The 20,265-nt window shown below is 46.0% G+C and overlaps 1 protein-coding gene across 1 annotated transcript in view; it reads right to left on the reverse strand.

The window, feature by feature from the left end:
* The window catches only part of ryr2a (ryanodine receptor 2a (cardiac)), a 321,872-nt gene that overhangs the window by 66,962 nt on the left and 234,645 nt on the right, over positions 1 to 20,265 (reverse strand). Inside the window, exons 68-75 of the mRNA XM_034107043.2 lie at positions 18,886 to 18,946; positions 5,639 to 5,877; positions 5,321 to 5,402; positions 4,478 to 4,608; positions 4,086 to 4,213; positions 3,673 to 3,865; positions 3,479 to 3,561; positions 3,190 to 3,347 (exon numbers count right to left, since the gene is read on the reverse strand). Of these exons, the coding sequence (XP_033962934.1) occupies positions 3,190 to 3,347; positions 3,479 to 3,561; positions 3,673 to 3,865; positions 4,086 to 4,213; positions 4,478 to 4,608; positions 5,321 to 5,402; positions 5,639 to 5,877; positions 18,886 to 18,946 (1,075 nt within the window). The remainder of the gene's footprint in view (positions 1 to 3,189; positions 3,348 to 3,478; positions 3,562 to 3,672; positions 3,866 to 4,085; positions 4,214 to 4,477; positions 4,609 to 5,320; positions 5,403 to 5,638; positions 5,878 to 18,885; positions 18,947 to 20,265) is intronic.

A 20,265-nucleotide genomic window follows, 5' to 3' on the forward strand; every position in this document is an offset into this window, starting at 1 on the left:
AAATAATACTTAATTCCGAGTGCTCTTGCTTTTCTCTTTGAAAGTCATCACATAACGGCATTGTAATACACGGTTCGGCTGCATTACATACTACAGATCTGCCGTAGTTCTTTATTTATAGCGCCCTGATGAGAAGACCTTTAGAAAAACTGGAAGAAATGGCGCCGAAACTGAATACTTGACGTGGATCATAAATATATCAACAATTAAACAACATCTTCAATTTCTCTTCACACAATACGTCTCCTTGCAGTATCAACACTAATTCGGCTGACTTTTACATTTGATCTAATTCATAGATAGGTTATATTTACACCATAACGGTGCACAGCTGATAGAAAAGGACTGTAGTTTTTAAAGATATTACTGATTTTCTTTGAATGTAAGAATGTAAATACTGAGTCTGAAATAGTATAGCAATATGCTGTAAAATGATGTGAAAGCATGCATAAAACTATACATCTTCAGATGTTGTACATACACACTAATAATACAAAGTTATTATGGCTGTGTGTACCTTGTGTGCACCTCCTAGTGGTTAAAGCACGTTATTGAATTATTGTTTTTATGTGTTATATTTGATTAAAAAAATATTAAGAGTACATACTTTCATAGGGGGAAAGTATAAATATAGAAATATAGAATATACAAAATCAAGAAGATACTATAAGTGATCTCTACAATAAAACAGTTTAGTGCAGGATGTACAAAGATATTAATAGGAGGAGGTGCAAAACAGAAAAACGGATTAACCTTTATTTAAACATTAAATATTAAATATTAAGCCTGACAAAGTAATTAACGTCCAATATATTGCTTTCCTGCAATGTTAACTATGTTGAAGCACTTATTTTAACTGATATTATACATATGAATTATACTCTTATGTATGTAGATAGAATAAGAAATGTGCAGAATGACAGTTTAGTGGTGGAGGTACACACATATTGATAGATGTCTTGTAATGCACTGTTGAGGAACCTGTGACCCAAGTGTTTCATTCATTGCATAACTACACCGTAGTTGTGTATGATATGTCAATAAACCTTTGAAATCTTGAAAGGGATGTGCAAAATAGCCATAATATACAGTCTTTAATTAACTATTAGTAGAGAATAACGAGTAATGAATATACTTTATTACTTGTTTCCATTCATGTCAATTGCAGATACATGTTTAGTCTTCTCAAGCACCAACTATCAAATATCTCTCCTGATTGTTGGCACTTGACAATCACCTTACCTGAATTTTACTCAGGTGTAACTAAAGTCTGATTTAAGGGTTGTTTATATTTCACATCATTAATCAGAATCTGCAAAGTAACTCAAATAAATGCAGTGGAGTAAAAATACCAGGTTAACCTCTGAATTGTCGTGGAGTAGAATTACAAAGTAGCAATGAGCTGTCATGTGGGTATATATTAATGCTATATATTAATGCTGCGCATTATGGACACAAGTGATTTTCACCCATTTATTAATTATATGTTTTACATTTGATAACACCAATGTGTTTAATACTGGCAACTTCTAATTGTGGGAAAAACGAAAACGTTCAGTAGAGACGTCCCATCGAACATTTTGTGAAACACAATAGCCAGCATGTGTAGTTCTGGGGGGGCGTTCGATTCCAGGTTTGGATAGTCTGGCGTGGTTTCGTTCCATTTCACACAGCTGTTTGACGCTCTGCGTAACCTTACTGGGACTGTAGTCCTAAACGATAGCTGGGGATTATGGGTAGTGTAGTGACTTCGGCCATCCTAAACTCAGAAACGTTGACAATCGCAATGATGCTCGAAATGTCCCTTATAGGCCTACGTCTGTTTCCGGTTATTTTTATTTTGAAATTCAGTTCCTGACGGACACCAAAAAATCCCGAGATTATGGAATTAAACCAATAAATAAAAGCAAGGATAATTGTGTGTTATTGGTGAGTAAATAACAGTGTGTTATTTTGAAAAGAATAACAAATTAGAAGGAAAAAAGTATTTAAAAATACAGATTTCAGTATCCTGAGGCTCTGAGCCCCATTTATTTTCCTCACAGACGGCAACAAAAGTCCGAAATTATACGATTTAAAATAAAAGCAATAACTGTGGCTTGATATAGAGTAAGAACATGTTTTTATGAACCACACAGCTTCCGGTCTCCCACGACCCGACCGGAGAAAAAGACGTGCTGCAGGCAGTAGAAATACATTGCTTTTAAAATCGTGCTGTGCAACACGAAAAAAAGGGGCAAATGGTGTTGGTGAACACGAATCAATAGATTAAAAATCGTGTTGGTGAACACGAAATGCCGTGAGACTGGGTTTGAATCATGATACATCTGAGAGTGATGACTATTGATTGCATTATTGGACTGAGTTAGCCACATAGCGTTAGCTACAGAAGCTGTATGGGTAGTTGACTAATCTATTGGTGACCAAGTGTGACGACCCCTCCACACCACGTTGGGTGTGTGTTTGTGGGTGATTGCAGGTTCCAGTGCCTGATGAGCTGCACCTGCTGGAAGCCTACAAGAGGAGCCAAGCCGGTACGTCGCTCTCTCACTCCTCTGGGCACTCTCTCCGGGCCAGCCTCGGGGATCTGTTGCTGGTGCCGCATCCTCATGTTTGTTTATCGTTTGCTTTTTGTTGCAGCCCCGGAGCTTGGGTTGTAACATATGGGGGCTCGTTGCTTTGGACCTGGAACGTTTGGTGAATGGATGTCCGTTGTTGGGGACGGACTACGCACAGCTGTTGTCGCTGATTGTTTGGGAGTAGTGCTTTGCAGTTTCGGACGATAGGGGAAGAAGTTGGTTTGTTGTGTCACCATGCTCAATATAATGTAGAGTTACGTTTTTACATGTGGCTATTTCATTAGAAAAACACAACAACTCCCATGTCACGGTATCATTAAAAAAAAATCCATTTTTGGTTATTGTCTTGTTTGATGGACCAATTGTGACCGAAATGACATTCTGTGTGTTTCAAATACTAAAAGCAGGAATGTTGAATGAGGAAGTGAACTCACTCAACATGCTTGTTAGACACACACATTGTACACACTTACAGAACAAGCATAGAGGCAAGTATCCCAGTATTGCAATTCATCACAGTGAAAGTCGAATAGGTCACAATATGTGTTGTTTCAGAGTAAAGGTGTAACACAATAAGAAGATACAAGATGGTCCAATCAGCACTCTGTACCTGTTGTAGTCAACAAATCGTATGAGCAGAGGGTAAAAGGCATACAGGTCTCTGATCAGTACGGTGAACTGGTCCAGGATGAGGAGCTCTGTCTCTGACATCTCCCCCCTCCCCTCCGCCTTGCTCTGTTCCTCGTCCATCAGCACCACCGCTGCTTTCTGCAGGACAAATAAATAACAGCTTTTTCTTATTTTCAACACTAAGTATATTGTGATCTCAGTGTCTGTGTTCTTTGAGCCTAGTCTAATGAGGTGCATCCTAGAACACATTAAACAGTGATGGGACTTACTTTTTTGAGTTTCTCCATCAGAGGCAGGAAGTGGGTCTTGAGCAGCTGGGCTTTGGCCTTGCTGATGATTGGCTGAGAGAAGACTGAAGCAGTGACAGAGATTGTCATAAAACACATGAATTTGAATTAAGCCTCATTCTTCGGTTTTTGCAATGTCATGACGGAGACGTAAACACGAACGCTGCCAGGTTTACCAGCGAGTCTTTTCATCCAGGCCCCCTCGTCTATTCCCAGGTTGTTGTAGATGATCTTCAGGATGTTCCCCAGCAGAGTGTTCATGTGTTCAGAGGTCACAGAGGTGCAGCAGCTGTCAGCTGTGTCTGGGTTGTTCTCTGGTCCATGTTCCCACCAGTTAGACATGTAGCTGCACAACATCGGCAACACCACCTACAGAACAACACACGTGTGAAGCTACCAAACATCCCTCTCCGATCACCAGATCACCACCTGACGACATCGTGCTTAGTGTCGTTTCGTAGGGGCAGTCAGACATGAAACCACACATGTACAAACATGATGCAAGCACTACTTGGGTATACTGAACCGAGGGTTATCGATCTCAAGGTTCATGTGCCTGTTTAGTGAGTTAGGAAGCGCTATAGCCCACCTCCATGACATGGGGCATCTGAGTGTATCTCATGCCAGACTCTGCCAGCTCCATGATCTCCTCCAGACACTTCTCTAAGTGTGGGATCAGAGGACACACCTCCCCCACCTGCCCGGGAAGACCTAGAGCTGAAGGGGTGAAGAGTATGCACTTAAAAGAGCCTTTTCTTTGTTATGCAGAAAGTAGATCTAGCAGGCTAGTCCGCTAATGTGAGCAGAGATTCCCTGACAACGCTAACGGCAACACAGAGTAAGACACAGCGACATACAATGAGCTCAGTGGCATGTAGGGTGCATGTCCTTCTCAGAGGATACAGTTACCCAAGGACGTGTATATCAGGGTATAACTTTGCCCCGTTGGATTTATATTAAATAAAGTCCAGTCATGAGCACCTGCTCGGTCTTTAGCTCCTTTGCTGTTGAAGACGGAGAAGCTGTTGAACTTGTTGGTGTGAGGCTCGAGGAACGCCACAGGAAAGGCTGCTGAGAAGGCCGCTAAACACTTCCCCAAAGCTGGGCGCTGTCTGCAGGAGAGGAGAGATAACATACGCATTCATTATCATTTTATTATGCACTTTTTATTTCTTTATATCGATGCTCATTGATTCATAAATTGGTGGTAGTCACTCCTGTGGTACCTTACTTTACTTACTTCCTGTACTACTAATCATCTTCATGCTGGTATTAAAGCAGCTGGGCAGACAGTATTTAAAGTGAAAAGGAGTCAGAAGGAAGCATGCTGACTCCTATGAATTAAATGCAATGACTATTACAGGAGGGGCATTTTACTGATTTACCAACATCACAATTCCCAGAAGCGAAGCCACATGTTGTTCAGCGTGGAAGGCCCAGAGTACACATGCACCATACATCAGATGAAGTGCATGAGGTGTGTTGGAGTGGTATGGAGGTCACCAATGGGCGAGCTGTTTGCACACTAACCGTGCATTGGCAGTGATACTTTGTTTGTTTATTAAGTGATGTTATTATAGCTTGCAGTTAAAATGATCTCTCACTGCTACACAGTCATATTAAGAGCTTGCTACAAGCAGCAGTCCATCACAGAATGTATTGAGTTCTTAATTAAAGCTCCATCAGCATTCAGTATAAAGACATGTTGACTTGTGTTTCTGGTTTTTGTCACCGTGAAATTCAATTGCTCAACTAAAGTCACATACCATCAGAGGTGTAAGAAACACTCTATACATGTGTGCTGTCGGGTACACTGCACAGTACCTCTCCACGTAGATGCTTTTGTTGGTTCCTAAGAGGTAGAGGCTGTAGAGGATTCTGTAGCAGGAGACCTGGACATCGTCCACTGGAAGAGGAGAGATAACCACAACAAAACGTTTGCATTTTACACTTTGTGAAGTTTCGCCCTTTATTTTCATGGAAAACCATCCCATCTTTTCTTTTAGATGCAGTTCTTTTAACTGTATTTTTTTGTTTTCAAAAGCATTTTTTGTTGTAGAGGAAAAAACATTCTAAAACATCAAGTGTTAGCTTTTTCCCTTTGGTGCTTTAATCATAAGAGTACCACGAGTGAGTACGCACATATGAGGTCTTCTCCGAACACGTTCTGTCCGATGTGTTCAAACAGGGAGGAGAGGACGGGCAGCAGGGCGAAGGTGGTGTAGTTGATGATCTGAGTGACCCCCTGCGGCTGCTCCCTGCTGTGGGTGAACTGGCCCAGCTTCAGGTTCTCCTGAGTCTTCTCCAGATCCTCTGCTGCACTTTCAAAGAACAACCGCAGCGCTGCCTTCACTGACTCAAGGCCAGTCTTCATCACTGTCCTAATATATGGGGAGAGATAGGTTTTAAAGTCTGTGGAGAAGAAGATCTTTGTTCTTATTTCTGATATTCCTCTTTTCTTTTTCCGTGGGCTCCATGATAAAAAAAAGCAGCGTTTTAAAACAAGGCATTACAAAAAATAAACAAACACTAAATATAAACAACTCAAAACTGAACTAAAAACTGAAGTTACCTACTACTCCAGCTTCTATGAGTATTAGCCCTCTAAGGCTATCGCTATTGGGTAATCCCTCTGCGCACCCGCGCAGCACTGAAACACTTGCAAGGTGGGCCCCACCCTCGGGCTCCCTTCCGGTATAAATAGGAAGGAGGCCCGACAATCTGCTCCCACACAAAACAACTTTTCTTCAGCTATTCGTGGAGCAGTGGCGAGCCGTCAGGGCCCTCTAGGCCCTCTGTGAGGGCCTAAGATATTAAAAAAAATAATATTTGAAAACATAAAAAAAACGTTTTAATAATTTGTTGTCGTTACATTTTTCATTAGTTTTACCAAAATAACTTGATTTAATTGTATTTAAAATAATATTTCCAAAGAAATAAATCCTTCGAATCTGCCTGTTCAGTTTCTGTTGGAATGTGAAGGGTTAAATGCCGTCTCTGCGAGTTATGTGAAGACGGGAGAGCTTGTTGGTCCCTCTCTACATTCACAGAGGGCCAGCTATAGTAACTCAACGAGAGAGTAATGTCAAATGACAGTACAATTGACCAATCAAATCTTCCCTCTAAATGGGCGGGCTTTCTTTTCGCAGACTTTATGACAAGTTCCGCTCGCTGTGAGGTCTATGCAAGTGGTGCAGTGACGCGTCCTAAAACCCGGAAGTAAGCTTCGCTCGGGATCCCTCGACAGAAAGCAACGGGATTTCTCCATAGGATTTTGGAAAATAGCTGGAAATAAGGTCTGTGGAAAACGAACCTGTTAGATAAATGCACGTTTTGTTCAGACGGATAATATCCACATGTATACCCTACTTTTATTATTTTCGAATCATAAATCTAAACGATAGATTTATGATGGATAGATTTATGATTAGCATAAGTTCGTTCATGATGGCTCACTTCAGTGATAGTGATGACATCGTTGCGAAATTATGAACCGAGTCATTTTCAAGATTGAGTTACAATGATAAACTGGAGTGGCAAAGGATCAGCTGAATGACCCGCCAGTGCTTCATCCAGAAGGACAGGAGGATGGACTTTGTGTTTCAGTGATTTATCATCAAAGGTAGGCCTAAGTCATTTTCAATGTGGGCCGCCGTGCCGACTTCATTCATTTGTAATTGTTACTTGGCTGTGGGTGCCCTGTCATGATAGGTGTTTATATAAATGGTGTTGTTTTGTGTGGTAGAGGGTCGCTGTCATTGATGCGTTTTGCACCCCGGGCCTCTGTTTTGATATTCCGCTGAAGTCTACGCTGTGACGTAATATCTCTTCTTTTTTTTCTCGAGGGGGGGGGGGGGGTCAGAGGGCCTAGGTATACAAGTCACGGCTCGCCACTGTCGTGGAGCCAGTGGGGCCCAGCACTTAGAGGGCTGCGCCATTACTCATAGAAGCTGGGTTACAGTAGGTAACCTCAGTTCTATTTCGTATATGGCTTCGCCCTCTAAGGCTATCGCTATTGGGTTAAGGGCGAAGCGTGATGTAGTCTGCGCCCCACTGGGTCCGCCCGGCACTCGAAGCACAGACACACCTGCTCAATAACACCCCCTGCCTGTTGCGCCATGCGTAATGGCGCATCACCGTCCCTGGAATATAGCATAACATGAATATTCCCCATGAGGGGACGAAGGCTGGGAACAATACATACCTGCCGCTGTGAAAAAGTAGAGACGAAGGTCACACTTTGCCCAGTGACAAAAAGAGAGGGAACAGCAGCTCTCTGCGTGCAGACAGGCAGGAGAGAGGCGCACAGCTGGATCCCTGACGTCACTCACTCCGACAGGACACCCAGTACGGGGTGCGTCAGAGAGGAATGGGAGACATCCCTCAAATACAATTGAATAAATGAACAGGGGGAAGACCAAGATGCAGCAGTGCAAATGTCTTCCACTGACATTCCTCCGTGCAACGCCGTGGAGGAGGACATTCCTCTGGTGGAGTGCGGATTGATGTTCTCCGGGGGCTCCACCCCAGAGGAGACATATGCCTGCGAGACCGCCTCACACAGCCAGTGTGACAGCCGTTGTGCAGACAGAGGCTGTCCGATCGAGCGCTCTCTATAGTGCACAAACAGGCGCTGAGAACGGCGCCAGGCCGCCGTGCGCGCCACATAGCAGGACAGCGCGCGCACCGGACAGAGGAGATGAGACGCGGCTTCTTCCTCCGACCTGTGAGGAGGCGGAAAGAAGCCATCCAAGGTGATCACTCTCGACTCTAAAAGAGCTTGTGATGACCTTTGGCATAAAAGCCGGGTTAGGGCGTAAGTTAAGTTAAAGCCTTTTATTGTCACTATACACAAGGTATAACGAGATGCAGAGTGCAACTCTGTCCCGGTGTGCAAAAAATATACAAACAAATACATAACACCAAAAAACACAGCAATAGGACATACAATCATACGGGGGAATAAATAGTTAAAAATATTGACATAAAAAAAAATAGTATATAAAGTTCATTAAAAGTGTGTGTATGTGTGAGAATGGTTACAGTTATTATTATGTGTGGTGGTTGAGCAGCCTGACGGCCCAGGGGTAGAAACTGTTTTTGAGTCTGTTTGTCCGTGACTTGAAGCTCCTGTATCTCCTCCCAGAAGGCAGGAGAGAGAACAGTCTGTGACCTGGGTGAGAGCTGTCCCTAATGATTGTGTTAGCTCTGCTGAGGCAGCGGGAGGTGGAGATGTGTTCCAGAGAGGGCAGGGGGCAGCCGATGGTTTTCTCTGCCATCCTGATCACTCTCTGCAGGGCTTTCTTGTCCGCAGCTGAGCATCCTGCATACCACCCCGAGATGGAGTATGACAGCACGCTCTCGATGGTCGCCCGGTAGAAGGACACCAGCAGCTTCTTGTTCAGTCGGTTTCTCCGAAGCACCCTCAGGAAGTGTAGTCGCTGCTGGGCCTTCTTAACTGCTGCAGTGGTGTGTGCTGTCCAGCTGAGGCTCTCCGAGATGTGAACCCCCAGGAACTTAAAGGAGGAGACCCTCTCCACTCTCTCTCCATTGAGGTGAAGGGGGGCGGGTTCTGGTCGGTGCTTTCTGAAGTCTATGATGATTTCTTTCGTTTTGCTTGTGTTCAGAAACAGATTATTTGATGAACACCACTCAGACAGCTTCAGGATCTCGTCTCTGTATGCCGACTCGTCGTCTCCCTTATGTATTTGGCCGACCACAGTGGTGTCATCTGCAAATTTGATAATGGAGTTAGAGGGGTGAATGGGAGAGCAGTCGTCTGTGTAGAGAGTGTAGAGTAGAGGGCTCAGCACGCAGCCCTGCGGGGCGCCAGTGCTGAGGGTGCGGGTGGAGGAGCAAAAAGGGCCTATTTTCACTGTCTGAGGACGGTCTGTAAGGAAATTATAAATCCAGGCGCATAAGATGGAAGGGAAACCTAGGCTTGACAGTTTTTCCACTAGTATGTCAGGTATGATGGTGTTAAAAGCTGAGCTAAAATCGACAAACAGCATCCTTATATAGTTGCCTGGGCCTTCTAGGTGGCTCACAGCTGTGTGAAGGACCGTGGCGATGGCATCATCCGTGGATCTGGTGTCTTTTTGGGGACAGGAATTATGGTAGCCGTCTTCAGACAGGATGGAATGCAAGCTTGTGACGGGGACAGGTTGAATATCCTGGTCAGGACCCCTGAAAGCTGGTCAGCACAAGCTTTGAGTACTTTTCCGAGTACTCCATCGGGTCCTGCGGCTTTTCCAGGATTCACAGACTTCAGCGTCTGCTTCACCTGATGTTCTTTGAGAGTGAGAGGTGGTATGGAGCTGGTAGTTTGCAGGGACAGAGGCAGAATAGAAAAGTGGGGGGGTCTGCTAGCCTCAAAGCGGGCAAAGAAGTGGTTTAGTTCCTCTGCAAGGTGGGCGTCAGCTCTAGTAGTGCCAGATGTTTTGCCCTTGTAGTTGGTTAGCTGTTGAAGGCCCTGCCAAACACACCGTGTGTTGTTATGAGCGAGATTCTCCTCCACTTTTCCCTTGTAGTCCTCCTTTGCAGCCTTGATGCCTCTCCTCAGATTCGCCCTTGCCAAGCTGTACTGGGCTGCATCCCCCGACGTGAAGGCTGTGTCACGGGAACTCAGGAGAGACCGCACCGCTCTTGTCATCCATGGTTTTTGGTTAGGATAGACCCGAATGCGTTTTTCCACAGTTACAATGTCTGTGCAGAACTTGATGTAGGATAAGACAGCCTCTGTGTGTTCCTCCAAGTCTGTCTGTTCAAATATGTCCCATGCTGTGTGTTCGAAGCAGTCTTGCAGTTGTGAGAGTGCCCCCTCGGGCCAGGTTCTGATATATTTGACCACCGGCTTGGTGTTACTTCTGAGGGGGGTGTAAGCTGGGATGAGAAGCAGTGAGAGGTGGTCAGATAGTCCTAAATGGGGGAGTGGGACCGCTCTGTAAGCATGCTTCAGGTTAGAATACACCCGGTCCAGTGTGTTCTTTCCTCTGGTGGTACATCGTACATATTGTACACATTTGGGAAGCACATTTTTTAGACATGCATGATTGAAGTCTCCAGCAACAATATGAACTCCGTCCGGGTGGGACCTCTGTTGTTTATTTATTAAGCTCTGGAGGTGGTCAAGTGCTATGCTGGCGTTAGCATCAGGTGGGATATAAACAATGTTAATTATCACCACCGTCAGCTCTCTGGGCAGGTAAAAGGGTCTGCACATGATAGACATTACTTCCAGGTCGGGAGAGCAATGTGTATGTGTAACCCTGCTGTCCATGCACCAGTCGTTGTGGATGTAAACACACAGACCACCCCCTCGGCTCTTACCGGAAGCGCTGTTCCTGTCGTAGCGGTGGGTAGAGCGGCCTGGTAGCTGCACTGCTGCGTCCGGAATCCGCGGGTGTAGCCAGGATTCTGTGATGATCATCACACAGCAGTCGCGTACGTTCGTGTTAGCAGCTAGTAGTACCTCCAATTCGTCAATTTTGTGGACGATGGACCTGGCATTTGCGAGGAAGAGGCTTGGTAGTGGTGGTCGGTGCGGCCGCTTCCTTAGCCTAGCAAGCAGGCCTGCATGGCAACCTCGCTTCTGCTTCCTCTCCCTCCGGCGTAAAACAGCTGAGCTGCATCTCCTTGGATCCGGAGACCTGACGGAGCCACAGAGAGAGCAGACAAATCACTCACCCTTTTTTCTGATAGAGCCAAAAGCAGTACTACTTTGGCTGAACACAGTTTAAGGGGAACCTGATCAGGTTCAAATGGGGCTTTGCTTTAGTGTGCGTAACCCCAAAGCCAATTCCCACTGAGGCACCAGTGCGCGTGACACAGGTCTGAGTCTCCGTACTCCTCGCATAAAACAGCTGCTGCGCTCTGCGAGCCCCTCGGTTCAATTCGCCGGGAATATCCATTGCTCTGATGGAGAGCAACGTGTGTGCGCGCCCAGAACAGCAGCCGCCTGGCTGCGTTCAGAAGCTGCGCAGATCGTACTCCTCCCTGGCGATTGAGGTAGGCTGCTTCCATAGCTGTGGCCTGTTGTCTGTGCAAATCAACACATGTTTGATTGTACAGCAACGGGGCGAAGTGCTGGAATACTTCCCAAAACGGAGAACAGCTCCAGCACATTACCTCTGACGCTCGGGGTCGATGCACGGGCGAATGAACCACCTCTGGAGTCCCAGGGGGATCCCCACGTGACCAGCTGACGTCATGCTGAGCAGCTGTATCACGGAGAGGGCTGGCACGCTGCGGAATGTGACACGCCCGTGCTTCAGGTTTATGGAAGTGAACCAGTCGTCCCGGTGAACACATTCCAGCACCTGTTTGATCGTCAGCATGGAATACTGACCGATCAAGGATGGGTCTCACTCCCCCGTTCTTTTCCCGGGATTTAGAAAATAGCCGGAGTAAAAACCCTGATTTTCCTCCCTTTTGAAAAAATGCCTTTTTCAACAGGAGTTCCTGCAGCGCTGAATGGAGCGCAAGACACAAGTGTTTCTTGTATCCCATGGAACTGCGGGGGAAGGGGCTTCTCTGTGATGTGCCGTAATGGTCGTCATGGTGACGAGCCACGTCATCGCCCTCGCCGCCCGTGAGGCGAAAGGGCTGCGAGGGAGTCTCCACACGCTGCATTTCACTCCGTCTCTCGTCATGCGGCGCGTACACGCCCAGAGGATGAGAGGTGTGTGCATGCTGTCCACACGAGGCGTTATAACGGTGCTCGTGGATTTATTATGACCGTGTGTAGGAGGCATATCTGGGGCAGAGGAATGCCGCGAGCTCTGCAGTTTATAAACCAATAGGTTAAAACAGCAGGCTTCTGCAGCGAATGAACCACCTCTGGTGTCCCCCCCTGTTGGAAGAGACCCCGGGGGATCACCACGTGACCAGCTGACGCCAACGCCAAGCAGCTGCGTCACGGAAAGGGCTGTGCGGGTTGTGACACGCCGGAGGAGAGCTGTCAGTTCCTCCACTCGCTGCCACGAGAGCCGCGCTCTCATGCTGTAAAGCAACTTCCTCCCTGGAGCGAGCCAGCCAATAGCAGGTCGTCCAGAGGAAACCCCACTCTCATCCCCTCCTCTGTGTAGCGGCTCCAGCCTTCTCTACACAAAAATGGGAGGAGCCAGGGAATATCCGAACCGCAGACGATTGTCTGGTCTGATATTCCCTGAAATGAGAAACGCAGGAATTTCCTGTGTTTCGGGATGATGGGTACGTGGAAGTATGCATCCTTCAGGTGGAAGTATGCATCCTTCAGGTGGAAGTGAACCAGTCGTCCTGGTGAACACCTGTTTGATTATGACCGTGTGTAGGAGGCATATCTGAGACAGAGGAATACCGCGAGCTCTGCAGGTTATTAACTGATAGGTTCAAACCGGCCGAACCCCGCTGGGTTAGTACAGCTGGGTCCGTCTGTCTTACCCCAAAAAACGCCGTCAGGCTCGGCTCCAGAGAAGGGGCGGCTGGGAAACCAGCATCTGTGAACCCCTCCACCTTGGTGAGGGGAACAAATGTGGCCACCGGAGCCTTCAGGGTCCTCGGGTTCGCCGCCGCCCCCTCCTGGAACCTCCTGATGGCCGGGAAGCGTGGCCAGATCGGGTCACTCCTGACCGTCTGCACCCGCAAAAAAACTCCGGTCATGTCGTCCGGAGCACACCTCTCCTGAGCTAGGTGAACGGTGAGATCTCTGCAGGCGGCCGCCTTGCGTATGATCTCCGGCAGTTCCCCTAGGATGCCACCTATCGCCGGTAGCGCTGTGGTGACGGAGAAGGGGAAAGCATGTTCGGCCGCAAAGCTGGCACCCTGCTCCGACTCTGTCTCCCCCGTCCGGGGGAGAGGAGGGAGGGGAGAACCGAACTGTGAACCGTGGAGGGAGGCGGGCCCCAGGGACACGAGGCCTCCTCCCGCGGTCTCGTAAGCCTGGACGGGCCAATCGTCCTCCTCGGCCGCAGCAGCGAGAGCGTCCGCTCTCCGCTTCCTGTCGCCCGAGGGGAGACGGGCGCAGTGTGTGCATGCTACCTGCTGGTTTAGAGCCGCGTACGCGTGCTCTGACCCCAGGCAGGATTCGCATACTGTGGTACTCTGGTCATAACTCATTATGAACCCAGAGCCACATGAGGGACAATCTCTCACACAATTGTTACTCATGTTTACTCTGCAACTGAAGTGTCTCTTGTGCTTCAGTAACGGGGTGCTGAAGAAAAGAGGGAGCAGATTGTCGGGCCTCCTTCCTATTTATACCGGAAGGGAGCCCGAGGGTGGGGCCCACCTTGCGGGTGGGCGTGGACTACAAGTGTTTCAGTGCTGCGCGGGTGCGCAGGGGGATTACCAATTACCCAGCCTTATAGGGCGAAGCCATATACGAAATAGAAGTCCAGTTACACTGTAAGTATAACGACAAAGGACACACACCCACACACACACCCACACCCACACACACCCACACACCAGGGGACATTACATTGACCCTAACCCTAAACCCTATTTCCTGGAGACATATCCTAACCTTAACCATAAGACGTTTTTTTTAAACCTTGCTTGTTGGCACATGTTTTTTGTAAACAAACATTTTGAGTCCAGCTTAGTTAGCCCACATGTATAGCCTCCTGTTAGCCTGAGAAACCCTCCAGAACTCTAAAGGACGTTGCGGCCCTTCCGGGCTTCCTCCTCTCACCTACTGAACTGCAGGACGATTTGGCAACCACCAGAACTCCCCTAGCTGGTAAGCTATACCCTTCGGATAACCGGCCCATGTGGTTAGCCTCCCTTCTGGCTCTTGCATCACGGACGTCGCGGCCCTGCCGGGCTTCCTCCGCAACCACTCTGACCGCAGGAAACTAAAGGACGCCTTGGCTACTGTCAAGTTTCCCCAAGCTATCAAGCTAGCCCTGCGGCCAACGGGATTAGTTGGATAGCCTCTTTTCTGGCTTGGAGTTGACTGTGAGTACCCTCAAGCTAAGGGTCAGCACACAGGACATCACGGACCAATTCTAAATGCCATACCATTTTAACAAGGTTTTTGAAATTGTTTGTTTTTATACTGTGTTTATTGTGCCTGCCTTATTTCAACTGCTTTCCCCTTTTTGTTAAAAATAAATATATTACTGTAAACCTCTACGGTTGTATATCCTTGCATCTTAGGATATTTCACCTTTATGGTTTTATTATTTTATCTTAGTGTATTTTAGCATTGCCCTTTTTATTTATTCCCCTATTTACCCCTTGCTCTCTTTTCCCCTCCCCCAACCGACCTACCTTATGGCTGCTTCCTTCTAACCGTGTTCATGTTCTAGCTTCCCCTCCCCCCGCCTTATACCACCTCTCCTGCCTAGGGCCCCCAATGAGGCACCTGGGATCCCTGTGGACATTGTTTTAACCAAAACATATTTTAAACTCCTCCAGGCCATCCACCATGTGGAGATCCTCGACGAGGCAGATCACCGGGGATCTCCACCCCCCGGTATGGCCAGGAAAGTACAGATTTTAACCTCCTTCATCAAACCAGCAGCCCCCAACAGTAACATTTTAAACCTGGTGGAAGAAAACAACAATTTGGATGCAGCGTAATTTGGATATCCTTAGGACTCATTACACTGACCTCCTCAAGGACCTCAGTTCGAGCTTGGTCCTTTTTAAGAGGGTTGCTTTTAACAGGGCCATTAATTGGGCTCGTAAACAATACCATAACAAGTTCACCCCCTCATCCATTTCTGCCTGGCACTCCCTGTTAAACCTCTCAGACCCCCACCCACCTACCCTTCCTCTTGCCATCACCAACCCTACCTCTTTTCCACCCCTACGACTGCCACAGAGACCTCAAACCTCTCGACGACTTTGCTCCAGCCCCTCTAGTCTTCCCAACACCCTTACTTTACCTTCACGCACAACCACTATCCCCTCTCTTCCTCCTTTATCACTCCCTCCCCGGCCCACTAACCTTAACCCTAGCCCCCTTCATGGGACACGGACCCCCCCGCCAATCTTGGTACTTACCTGCCCTCCCTTAGTTGCATCTATCCCCCTAACACGGGCCCCTCCACCAATCAGTGTACCGACCCCCCCGCTTTCAGTTACACCCACCCCTCCAACAACTATTGGATCTGGGTGCCCCCCTTTAACTGTACCTGTCCCCCCCCTTAGCCAACGCAATCCTACCCCGGCAGGACCTGCTACACGTGGTAGAGTCACGAGCCGAGCCATTAGCCACACTTCTGTCTCCAGCTGCTCCTCCCCCTCCAACTGGACCCCAGAATCCCTCTATTCCCCTGATTAGTTTGGGCTCTCAGAGTTAAATCTCCCCCATCACAATTCCCCAGGTTCCCCCCAGCCTATCTGGCCACCATTAGGCGTTACCTCACTGGTCCCCCTCCCTAGCCCATTATATTCCACCCCGGCAAGACCCACAACATTTCTCAGAGTTAATCCCTCTGGAGTCGGTGGGCGCGTCCAGGTGCGCATAATTTTACGTAATTAATCATATATTTTCTATTATAAGGAGTAGAAACATGATTCAGATATCCGCGGAATCGCTGGAAGGGTAGCTTTCCAGCGGTATCTCCTGTGAGACTGTAACCAGGGCACAGCAGCCAATATGGCCGCTCAAAGCAGCTTGACTTTACACTGTCTGGGATTGGTGGATTTGTGTGTCCGTCAAGGAAATCTCGGCCGGCAGCCATCATGGTCTGAAATGACCAATGGACATGAGAAATCACTAAGGGCCTACCCACCAAGTAAAAAAAACATAAACCATGTGTCTCCCATCAGTTTACGTCTGTGAGGGGAGAGAGAGAGACAGAGAAAATGGCTAAACAAAACAGTTGCCGACTTCGCTAGAGATTGTTTTCGCTAGCAGCAGTGAATATAGAGCCTCAGAACCTGAAGTCTTCGACTCCTCTGAAGAAGAAGAACACAAAGACAACAACAAGGATCCATTTGGACATGGGTAGGTGTAAATATTACAGTAATAGTGTACTGGCAATGTGTGGGGAATACCGCGAAAATGAACAATAGGTTTATTGATATATAATTTTTATCGATAGTCATGAACCTTTTCTTGGGACAAAATAGACTCTCCATTAGCAAACGTTTACTCTGTGTTAACGTTATTTTGGTGTGTACAAGTGAGATTACAAGTGTATATGATTTAATTAATCATTTATTCATCCCACAACGGAGACATTTACAGTGACATGTTTTTGCCATCGATTATTTTATCATACTGTCCTGTACAGATGAGACTTTGTAATCAGATGTAGCCTATGTATATGTGTGTCTGTGATTGTATACTGAATGTAAAGTAACTGGAAATACGTGTGTGTGTGTGTGTGTGTGTGTGTGTGTGTGTGTGTGTGTGTGAGAGAGAGATCGAGAGAGACTCCTTCTCCAACCTCCCAAACTTTCTTTTTATGTGTGCATTGTTATTTGTGCTTGAGCAACATTTGACTTGAACTTTATTTCAATGAAATTAGTTGTTATATTGTCCTACATTTTAATTTGTTTTACAGAGATGTTTCACAGCTGTCTGGGCCTAGTGGCCCACAGGCGGCGTTTATCCAGCAGCCACAACATCCATCTGTGCCGGCCCCCAGTTCAAGATCTACTGTGGCTCAAGGGCCTTCACCAGAGCCATCACCACCAAGGACCAGCAGACCAGCATCACTACAGCTGCCTCCACCTCCATCTGCGGCTGCCACCAGGTCAAGATACACCTCAGCACAAAGGCTCCACCACAGCCATCACCTTCAACCCAGCCAGCAAGGAGGTCTCGTGGAGGTCTCGTATAGCACTTGTACACCCCACCTACACAGCAGCCCATGCACCATCACCCCCACCTACACAGCAGCCCATGCACCATCACCCCCACCTACACAGCAGCCCATGCACCATCACCCCCACCTACACAGCAGCCAGACCCACTGTCTTGGAAGACAGACAAAGACCTTGACATTTATAATGAATAGTTGGTTGAAAGTTCTGATGTTCAATATTGTAAATAGTGAGATGTTCCAGTTTCTTATATTTATATAAATAGTTGGTTGAAAAAAACATATTTATAATAAAGTGTTGGTTGAAAAAAAAAAAGGTTGAATGCTCAATTAGTATTTGTACACATCACATGAACCTTGGTATGTAATATGAAGTCATTATTCAGTCCTGATGTATCTCAGTCCCGCTGTGGTGAGAGTAGAGTGATAAACACCTGTTTTACTCAAAATTCGAATTTAATGTTTTTCATTTCAGACATGAATAACACATTTATATACAGTGTAATTCAAATATTTCACTACTTTTGTGATCCTAAGACTTTGGTAACCAAATCTAAAACACCAAAACAATTCGATCACATGAGTACATTTGTGTTTTCACAAGAGTTTTGAAGATTTTCCGAAAATCGGATGTCAAATTTTAAGCTTTTGAGCTACTTATCTCATCAAACAAGGTGAGTAATTTGCATATATAGCAATACCAGAGATTGTCCTGAACATTTTGATATTTAACACATGGGGTGCCATGTTAGAAGAAATGCATTTAAAAGGTGATTTAAGAACACCGCCCTACCTTTTTACCTAAACCTAATCTCCCTTCCTCCCCCCCGACCCTAAACCTGGAAACCTTTCCTCATTACCCCAACAAGGGAAAAGACTATCAGCATTGGTTGTATTAAACTAACCAGATATGTGCCCGTGCCTCTCCCCTGTCACCACAAGATGGTGACCTCTAATTTCCAGTGACATCAAGTTCATTTTATACGATTTTATTAACCTGATGTGCCCCCCTTCCCTCTTTTTATTATTATTAGTTTAATTATAGCACTCCTTTTACTTTTAAAATGATTAATAATCAATTAATTAATTTTGATTATTGGGGAGATTGTTTTAATTCTACTTATTTTATTATTGCACTTGTGTTTTAATACTTGCACTTTCAATTGTATTTTATGCATGGCTTTAACTAACAGAACTAGAATCACTTTTAACCATTTTAGATCCCCTTCACATTTAAGGTATTTTACTGATTCCATTGGGACGAGCTCCATACACGCACACACACCTGCACAAATCCACACACACGCCCCCCTCCAGAGACCCTGGGTTGGGGAGATCTGCTTTTTAACATGCTCTGCCGCCGTTCCGTGGTCCAGCCCCGTCCTGAACTTTTTAACCAGTCTTTTTAAAAAAGGTCTTGTCCTCACAGAGCTTTTATAACGCTTTTAAAAGGGTTTTTATAAGCTCTTAGTAGGGCTATGATTATGGAGTTTTTTTAACGTTTTTTTTTTTAAACGCCTATTTACCGAGAGCCAGTGCACCACGCAGGGCTCCTCTTCCACAACCTAACCAAGTCTTCACCCTAAAATCAATGATTCCCCTCATGGGGACCTCCATTCCCTTTACCTGGCGTCCAGGCTTTGTCCCAGTATCTGCAGGCAGTTGACTATGGAGGTGGCGTTGTTTCCTGTGAAGTGGATAGAATGACATTATAAACAGGAAACTGTGTACAGTGTGAGGTTCCTATCTGTCAGGGATGTGATGAGTGAAGCACTGCAGCACACTACAGCTGTGTCGCAATTCTGCTGTACTTACATTTTCTATTTTGAGTGCACTGACAAAAATAGCAGAAGATAATGCAATATGAGTGCCCAGATGTTTACATGTGCTCATATCTGTCAAAAAGTTGAGTGTGCATTACTGGAAACGTAGTATCCTCAAGGGCCACCATTCTGGTTCCAAAGTTAAACAAAAATAGGGACCAAAAGTGTGTTAAAAAAGCAGCTGACGAACACACAATTGTCAGTAAGCAAACAGGCTTGCAGATATTTATCATGACAATCGCGCTCAAATGTTGGCAGTAGTATTTTGCAATTTTGTATAAAAAAGAAGCAACTTAAAGGGGACCTATAATGCAAAATGCACTTTTGTACGTCTTTTATACATGAACATGTGTCCCCGGTGTGTCAGGGAACTCACCAAGTGTCAGAAAATACAACCCTCTCTCTTTTCCTCCATACTCAAATCTCTAAAAACGGGGCTGCAACGGAGCTGATACAGACTGATACAGATTTGAAAATAGTCTTACGTCAGGAACGAGAAGCTCCGCCTATATGGGCAACTCTCCACCTATCAGGGGAATGAGAGACCGCTCGAAAGTGCTGGAGACGCTGTAGTACATATGCCAGGCCTGTAAGTGGCGCTGTAGTCTGCCACAAAAGCAGAATCAGCCCTTGCAAAAACAGGGCTGGAAAAGAGCAAATGGAGCGAAATGAGGCATGGCTAAAATGCATGATCTGTTTGGTATTTTGAAAACAAAACTTCACAGACATGTTTTATATAGGTATGGCCCTACAATATATGTTTCAAATATAGCATGATAGGTCCACTTTAAGAATTGCGAGTCTCATTTAATGAAAGTACAAAGTCATTTACGGAAACAGCTGAATTCCTTTAAAAAACACTGCCCTGTCGTAAATTCATATATTACGCAAACAAGTACACAGTCTACAAAGTGTACTGCACTGAAATGTTCTATTGGAAGTATACAAATTGAGACACAGCTGTAAACAAACCATGTTCAACCCATTTAGAGCTGTCTGTCCATAGAAAACAAATCTGAAGAAACACATCCGTCATGTACGTGCTTTAATAAATCATCATATTCAAGGAAAAAGATGTTCCTCCAAGAGATACATCTTCAACAGTCAAGAAAAGTAGAAATTGTATAAGCTTATTAATTTGAATAATTGTATACTGGAAATGGTACACATCAATAATAAACAT

Source organism: Pseudochaenichthys georgianus, chromosome 19 (assembly GCF_902827115.2).
Source record: "Pseudochaenichthys georgianus chromosome 19, fPseGeo1.2, whole genome shotgun sequence".
Lineage (NCBI taxonomy): Eukaryota > Metazoa > Chordata > Actinopteri > Perciformes > Channichthyidae > Pseudochaenichthys > Pseudochaenichthys georgianus.